At 49.1% G+C, this 8,583-nt stretch overlaps 1 protein-coding gene across 1 annotated transcript; it reads left to right on the forward strand.

Annotated features, from left to right (window-relative positions):
• Nucleotides 1-230: 230 nt before the first annotated feature.
• Nucleotides 231-5,571, forward strand: LOC123394337. The gene is given in 12 exon segments (XM_045088144.1): nt 231-285; nt 288-659; nt 922-1,131; nt 1,134-1,253; nt 1,256-1,995; nt 1,997-2,056; nt 2,058-2,092; nt 2,094-3,043; nt 3,046-3,242; nt 3,244-3,858; nt 3,860-5,102; nt 5,105-5,571. Coding segments are annotated over 12 exon segments (5,064 nt in total).
• The last annotated feature ends 3,012 nt before the right edge of the window (nt 5,572-8,583 follow it).

Genomic DNA, 8,583 nt, shown 5'->3' on the forward strand with positions numbered 1-8,583 from the left:
GGGACGCCCCAGGGATCAGAGGGGCCCGGTTTTTTTGGGGCCCCACAAGTATCGAGGGATACGTCTGTCTGTGGGCCTCAGAGGAAACTTGCAGTTCCTCGCGGCCGTCTGAATCTGTACTTTCGGTGTTGCACCGAAATCGCGCAGCGTTTCTCTTTGCCGGCTTGTTAATTGTCCTGTGTGTCTTGTGTGCTTTTCTCGTTGCCCTTTGGGTTTCCCTTGATTCTAAGATGGGACAGACTCTTACCACCCTTCTGAGTCTCACTTTAGGTCACTGGAAGGACGTCCAACCCGAGCTAATAACCTATCGATGGAAGTCAAAAGAAGAAAATGGCAGACTCTCTGTACTTCAGAATGACCCACCCTCAATGTTGGGTGGCCCAAAGATGGGACCTTTAACATTAGTGTTATTTTGCAGGTCAAAGAGCGAGTCTTCGACCAGGGACCCCAAGGCCATCCGGACCAAGTACCCTACATCGTAGTCTGGGAAAGCCTGGTTGATAACCCTCCTCTTTGGGTCTCTCCCTTCACTCACCCAAAGCCTAAACCCCTTCCAAACACTACTCCTCCGCTTCCTCCCCTCCTCCCCCGGTCACCGCCCCCTGCCGCCGCCGCTGGCTGGTGCCGCCGCTGCTGCTCCACCAACTACTCCTCCCCCAGTACCCTCCGCTCCCCCTGTCCCACACCTTATCCCAAACCCCACCGACCCTCCCAAACCTCCTCCTTCCTCTAACCTATATCCTGTAGTTCCTACTGACCCTCCCAAATCATCTTCTTCCTCTAGCAGCGACCCCTCTTCCCCGCGGCGCCCAAAACCACAAAAGATCCTTCCTCCTGAGGACACCCCCTTAATAGACCTCCTAACTGAAGAACCTCCCCCCTATCGTCCTCCCCCTCCTGCGCAGGCGCAAAATTCCACAGGGGAGCCTGAACACCCACCTGAAGAACGCTGCTCCTCGCCATCCCCAATGGTGGGAAGACTTAGGGGTCGCAGGGAACCGACACAAGAGGGAAATTCCAAGCTCTTTCCCCTGCGCCAAGGCGGAGGGGCAGGGAACCTCCAATATTGGCCCTTCTCAGCCTCCGACTTATACAACTGGAAGTCCCATAACCCTTCTTTTTCACAGGACCCGTAGCCCTAACCGCCTTAATTGAATCCATTTTAATCACACATCAGCCCACCTGGGACGATTGCCAACAACTCTTGCAGGCTCTCCTCACCACGGAGGAGAGACAAAAGGTTTTCCTGGAAGCCAGAAAAACGTCTTAGGAGACGACGGAAGGCCCACACAACTCCCTAATGTGATAGATGCTACCTTCCCTTTGACCCGTCCCCGCTGGGATTTCAACAAGGCTGAAGGTAGGGCCCACCTAACCCTTTACCGCCAGTTACTCGTAGCAGGTCTCCATAATGTGGGGCGTCGCCCCACCAATTTGGCTCAGGTAAGACAGGTGATTCAGGGGTCAGAGGAATCTCCAACCGCTTTCCTAGAAAGGCTTAAGGAGGCTTATGGCAGGTATACGCCTTTTGACCCAGATAGCAATGAGCAGAGAGGAAACGTTTCGATGGCATTTATCTGGCAGTCAGCACCAGACATAAGGAATAAACTCCAGTGTTTAGAGAATCTACAAGATTTCTCTTTGCAAGAGTTACTAAAAGAGGCAGAAAAGATTTTTAATAAGAGAGAGACTCAGGAAGAAAAGAAAGTTAGAAAGTTGAAGGAAGAGAGGGAAGAAAAGCGAGAACGTAAGCAAAGTAAGGAGTTTAGCAAAATCTTGGCCGCCGCAGTACAAGGCAGCCAGGGATTAGAGGCAGGGAAGTCAGACAGGGAGGGAGACATAAGGAGGCCCCGGATAGACCGGGACCAATGTGCCTACTGCAAAGAGAGAGGACATTGGGCCAAGGAATGCCCAAAGAAATTCCGACACCCTAAGGAAAATGCTAAGCAGGTCACAAGACTTATGGCTCTAGACGAAGACTAGGGACGTCAGGGTCAGGAGCCCCCCCCCCCCCGAACCCCGGGTAACCCTAACCGTTGGGGGGCAACCAGTCAGCTTTCCTAGTAGATACAGGAGCTCAACACTCTGTTCTAACCAATTGACCGGATGGCATGGGTTCAAGGAGCAACAGGAAGAAAACAATATAGATGGACTACGGAAAGAAAAGTAAATCTGGCTTCAGGTAAAGTCTCTCACTCGTTCCTTCATGTGCCTGACTACCCCTACCCACTCCTGGGGAGAGATTTATTAACCAAGCTCAAGGCTCAAATCCATTTTGAGCCACAGGGAGCCACTGTGACCGGCCCCAACGGGACTCCTTTACACATCCTTACCCTACAGTTAGAAGAAGAATATAGACTACATGAGAAGCCCCCCCAACCTCAGAGAGGTGTGGAGTCCTGGCTTACGTCTTACCCGAATGCCTGGGTGGAAACAGGAGGAATGGGACTAGCTATTCAGCAGCACCCCATTCACATACAATTAAAAGCAACCGCCGTTCCTGTCATTAAGCAGTATCCTATGTCCAACGAGGCCTACCAGGGCATTAGACCGCACATATGGCGGTTATTAGATCAGGGCATTTTGGCCCCATGCCGGTCTCCCTGGAACACTCCTCTGTTACCTGTCAAGAAACCTGGCACCGATGATTACCGGCCAGTTCAGGACCTGAGAGAGGTCAATAAGAGGGTAGAGGATATCCACCCTACAGTGCCCAACCCTTACAACTTACTTAGTACCTTGCCTCCAACCCACCTCTGGTATACGGTCCTACATCTCAAAGATGCTTTCTTCTGTTTGGGACTAAGTCCTCAGAGTCAACCCCTCTTCGCCTTTGAATGGAAGGATCCAGACTTGGGAATATCAGGTCAGTTAACCTGGACACGGCTACCACAAGGGTTTAAGAATAGCCCAACGCTGTTCGACGAAGCTCTTCACCAGGACCTAGCCGATTTCCGGGTAAGACATCCCTCTCTGATCCTGCTCCAATATGTCGATGACATCCTATTAGCGGCTACCAATAAAGAGGATTGCCGAACAGGTACTGGGATCTCCTACTAACCCTAGGCCAACTGGGATACAGGGCATCCGCAAAGAAAGCCCAGATTTGCCAGACTAAAGTCACCTACCTGGGTTATGAGTTATATAATGGCCAACGATGGCTGACGGCTGCAAGGAAAGATACCATCTCTGGCATTCCCGCACCCCACAATCATAGGCAATTGCGGGAATTCCTGGGAACTCCTAGGAATGGCGGGCTTTTGCAGATTATGGATCCCAGGGTTCGCAGAAATAGGGGCTCCTCTGTACCCCTTGACTAAACAAGACACTCCTTTTGTTTGGACCGAGCAACAACAGCAGGCGTTTGATCATATCAAACGAGCACTCCTTAAATCTGCGGCCTTGGGCCTGCCAGACATAACAAAGCCCTTTGACCTCTTTGTTGATGAAAAACAAGGATTTGCTAAGGGGGTTCTAACTCAAAGACTTGGGCCTTGGAGACGCCCTATTGCCTACCTCTCCAAGAAGTTAGACCCCGTAGCGGCAGGCTGGCCACCATGTCTAAAAATGATAGCAGCAATCGCGGTCCTCGTTAAGGACGCAACCAAACTAACTTTAGGACAGCCCCTAACCGTCCTGGCTCCACATACAGTGGAGTCTTTAATCCGCCAACCACCGGACCGATGGCTGTCTAATACCCACTTGGCACATTACCAGTCCCTCCTCCTGGACACAGACAGAATTCAATTCGGACCTGTAGTGACTCTTAACCCTGCAACCTTATTGCCCACTCCGGGAGAGGTACCATTGCATGACTGTCACCAGATCCTTGCTGAAACGCATGGGACACGGTCTGACCCTAACTGACCAGCCCATGAAAGATGCAGACCTGACCTGGTATACCGATGGCAGTAGCTACCTGCAAGATGGAAAACGGCGAGCAGGAGCAGCCATCACGACCGACTCTCAAATTGTATGGGCAAGTGCGCTGCCAGAAGGCACCTCGGCGCAGCGAGCAGAATTAATCGCCCTAACCCAGGCCCTTCAACTGGCAGAAGGTAAGAATCTTAATGTCTATACAGACAGTAGATATGCTTTTGCCACTGCCCATGTTCACGGAGAAATCTATCGACAAAGGGGACTGCTAACTTCGGACGGTAAAGAGATTAAAAATAAGACTGAGATACTGGCCCTATTAAAGGCCTTATTTCTCCCCAAGAAGCTGAGCATAATACACTGCCCTGGCCACCAAAAGGGAGATACTCCTGAGGCGAGAGGAAACCTCCTGGCTGATGTGACGGCCAAACAGGCAGCTTTGGGGCCCCAACTATTAACTGTCACTATACCCACTGAGACAGAGGAGATAGAAGGTACTCCTATTTGGAGTTATGAGGAGGCCGACTTAGACTTTATTCAGAAGTTAGGAGCCAATTACAACTCAGCCCTGAACCGATGGGAATACCAAGGAAAAGCCATAATGCCCATAAAAATGGCAAAAGAATTAATTAATCACCTCCACCAGCTGACCCATTTGAGTGCAAGTAAAATGAAGGCCCTAATAGATAGGGCAAATCTAAAAGACTTTATCCCTAGGAGAAACTTCCTCCTTCATCAAGCGGCTGCTAACTGCAAAGCCTGTGCTCAAGTCAATCCTGGAAAAACTTTCATTGGATCAGGTGTCCGAGTGCGTGGTCATCGACCTGGCACACATTGGGAAGTCGACTTTACCGAAATTAAACCTGGCATGTATGGATATAAATATCTCTTAGGTTTTTTAGATACCTTTTCAGGATGGGCAGAAGCCTTTCCTACCAAGAAGGAGACTGCCAACATAGTTGCCAAGAAGCTGCTGGAAGAAATTTTCCCAAGGTATGGAATGCCAGAGGTATTGGGGTCTGACAACGGGCCTGCCTTTGTCTCCCAGGTAAGTCAGTCAGTGGCCAAGCTTCTGGGGATTAATTGGAGACTACATTGTGCTTATAGACCCCAGAGTTCAGGACAGGTAGAAAGAATGAATAGAGCTATAAAGGAGACTTTGACCAAATTACTGCTTGAAACTGGCTCTAAAGATTGGGTATTGCTCCTACCTTTAGCACTCTATCAGCCCGAAATACCCCAGGCCCGTATAGCCTAACCCCCTTTGAAATTCTCTATGGCGCTCCGCCCCCTGCTGTCACATTCTTCACGCCAGAAATCTCTGCTCATTCCCCTTCCCCCTCCATACAGGCCCATCTGCAAGCCTTGCAGCTGGTGCAACAAGAAGTCTGGAAGCCCCTGGCAGCCGCCTACAAGGAGAGACTTAACTCCTCCCTGTGACCCCATCCCTATAAAATCGGGGATACCGTCTGGGTCCGCAGGCATGGAGCCACAAACCTTGAACCCGGTTGGAAGGGACCCCACACGGTACTCCTAACAACGCCCATGGCATTAAAGGTTGACGGAATCGCAGCCTGGATCCACGCCTCCCACGTAAAGGCAGTGCACCCAGAGAAGCAGACTGAACACCAGGACTCAGAATGGACCGTCCAACGTTCTTCAAATCCACTAAAGATAAGACTTATTCGCCATTAATTTTGCTCTTTTCCTGTTCTCTCCTTTCTTTTTTCTCTCTTATAGAAGGGACTAGCCCACATCTACCTAAGCAGTTAACCTGGCAAGTTCTCTCTCAAACGGGGGAAGTTGTCTGGTCCATCACGGGCTTACATACCCCCGGCACTTGGTGGCCTACTCTCACCCCTGATTTTTGTCAGCTAGCGGCAGGATTAGATACTTGGGATATCCCAACACAGGACCCTCGGAAATTACAATCCTATATGGGGCCCAGACCCCAACAAATGACTGCCCCTGGATGTAGCAGCCCCACTGCCAGGTGCAGGCTGGCCCAGTCCGATTTCTATGTATGCCCCAAAGATGGTAGGAGCTGGGCCACAGCCTATCGATGCGGGGGATATGAAGAATACTTTTGTTATGAATGGGGTTGCGAGACCACTGGAGATGCCTATTGGGACCCAACCTCTTCCTGGGACTCAATAACCGTTAAAAGAAATTATACCCAGCCCGATGCCGATGGACACACCTGTTATTTCGCGAAAGGCAGCAATGGGGGAAATGCCAACTGGAAAAAGCCCTTGTCGTTGCCACTAAGGATTGTTTTTACTGACGCGGGACGGCGGGTGACAGAATGGCAACTAGGATATACATGGGGCTTTAGATGGCACCTCGCAGGAAAAGACAGAGGCGTCATCTTTAAGATCAAACTTAAGGTTGAAAGTCCCCTGACCCATCCAATAGGACCAAACTTAGTCCTACCAGACCAAAAAGGCCCCCGCCTAACACCCGCCATCACTAATGTTCCAGCTAGAAATAATCCCCCCTACCCTAATGGCTCCTCTACTTCCTCCTCCCCTGTATCCCCGGTTCCAGACGCGCCTTCTCTTGGGACTGGAGACTGACTCATTAACCTGATAATAGGGGCATACAAAGCCCTCAATTATTCCGATCCCACTCTTGCTAAGGATTGTTGGCTCTGCCTAGTCTCCAACCCCCCTTATTATGAAGGTATAGCTACTGTCGCTAATTTCACCAACCACACTAACCCCCCGACTACTTGTACTTCTTCCCCTGGACACAGGTTAACCCTCCCTGAAGTATCCGGCCAGGGACTATGTTTAGGCACAGTGCCTACCTTCCATCAGGTAGGACGGTGCTGCCTACGACTGCTGCCATTACTCCCGGTGATTACTATTTAAAAGCACCCAATGGAACATATTGGGCTTGTAACACGGGCTTAACCCCTTGTATTGCTGCCCGGCTTTTAAATGCCACTGCAGATTACTGCATTTTAGTCCAACTTTGGCCCAGAATAACTTACCACAGTTCAGAAACCGTCCTCGACCTCTATGAAGGGAAAGAAAAGTTCCTATATCGGAGGGAACCCATAACCCTGACAATAGCTCTATTGTTAGGAATTGGAGGAATAACAGCAGGTATTGGAACAGGAACTTCTGCCTTACTTCAAGGCAATCAGCTTATGCAGTTACAAGTCGCTATGACTGCTGATCTTGAGGCTATAGAGAAATCAATCACGGCCTTAGAAAAATCCTTAACTTCCCTCTCAGAGGTCGTGTTACAGAATAGAAGGGGGTTAGATTTACTATTCCTAAAAGAGGGAGGACTATGCGCAGCCTTAAAAGAGGAATGCTGTTTTTATGCTGATCAGACGGGGGTGGTTAGGGAGACAATGGATAAACTCCGAGAGAGATTGGCCCAAAGGAGAAGGGATTTTGAATCCCAGCAAGGCTGGTTTGAAGGCTGGTTCAATCGATCACCTTGGTTCACCACTTTATTATCAACCCTCATGGGGCCCCTTATTATTCTATTACTGATTTTATCGTTTGGCCCTTGCATCCTAAGCAAACTTGTCCAGTTCATGAAAGACCGCTTGTCAGTGATTCAAACCATGGTACTGACACAGCAATACCAACTCCTTAAACAAACAGGGTCCCGGACTAGCTCAATGCAAGGGCAGGACATGCAAGAACAGGACGAATGGATATAAGATTCTATCCACGATAAAGAAAAAGGGGGGAATGAAAGACCCTTTCCCCAAAGTGTCAATGAATTAACCGCTCTTGCTTTTCTGTAACTGCTTGGCTTTTAGGATATAATGAATTAACTGCTCTTTTGCCTTTCTGTAACCGCTTGGCTCCCCCAACACAATGATAGCTGGTAGTTTCATAATAACTGTTTCTTAGCAAGATATGGCATTCCCTGCAAATAGCCTTCTCATAAAATATGGCCTAATACCTGACCACATAGGCAGGGGGCCGCATAGTCACGTTAGTCATGTAGGCAGGGGGCTGCATAGTCGTAGACAGGATGTCTTTCTGCTGAGTAATAAGGTCTAACTTCCCCTCTTTGTTTCCCCTTCCCGCCTTTTTCTTCATGCGCAGGGGGTCTTCCAAAGCCAATCTACTAACACCAAGTATGCCCTTTTTCAAATGTTCAAATTGTCAGCCAATCGGCCCCGTCCCATCCGGGACTTGTATGTACCTGTCTATAAAAATCCTGCACCACCCCAGCCTGGTGTGCTCAGCTAGCAGGAGCTGCTGACCACCCGCAGGCGCCCGCGCTACAATAAAGAACCTCTTGCTGTTTGCATCCTGTGGCAGGATTAAATTCTTGGGTATGGGGATCCGCGGGTCTTTCAGTCTTAAAAGATGGAGGCTTTCTGCTGTTTGAATGCTCTGAGTGCCAATGCTACTTGAGGAAAAGGAAGAATCTGCTTATTCTAGAAATCATCATCTCCAGTGTTTTGTAAGAGTTTCATTTCATGACCATTAAACCACACAATGATTTAATACCAATTCTAAGTGTAATACTCATAGATATGATTTCTGGTTGAATAAAACTTGTTCTGATCCATTTTGTGTAGTTTCTATCATGTAGTTTCTATTAGGACCCATGTATTTTCACAGTAAATTTTGAATTTATCAAAATCTTGACCTAAGGGGTACTGTTGTTTATTAGTAATTACATTTCAGCATCAAGACCCATGGAAGGACATTCAGGAAACAACAACCA

Source organism: Mustela putorius, unplaced genomic scaffold, assembly GCF_011764305.1.
Source record: "Mustela putorius furo isolate JIRA1106 unplaced genomic scaffold, ASM1176430v1.1 tig00003834_pilon_pilon_pilon, whole genome shotgun sequence".
Taxonomy (NCBI): Eukaryota; Metazoa; Chordata; class Mammalia; order Carnivora; family Mustelidae; genus Mustela; species Mustela putorius.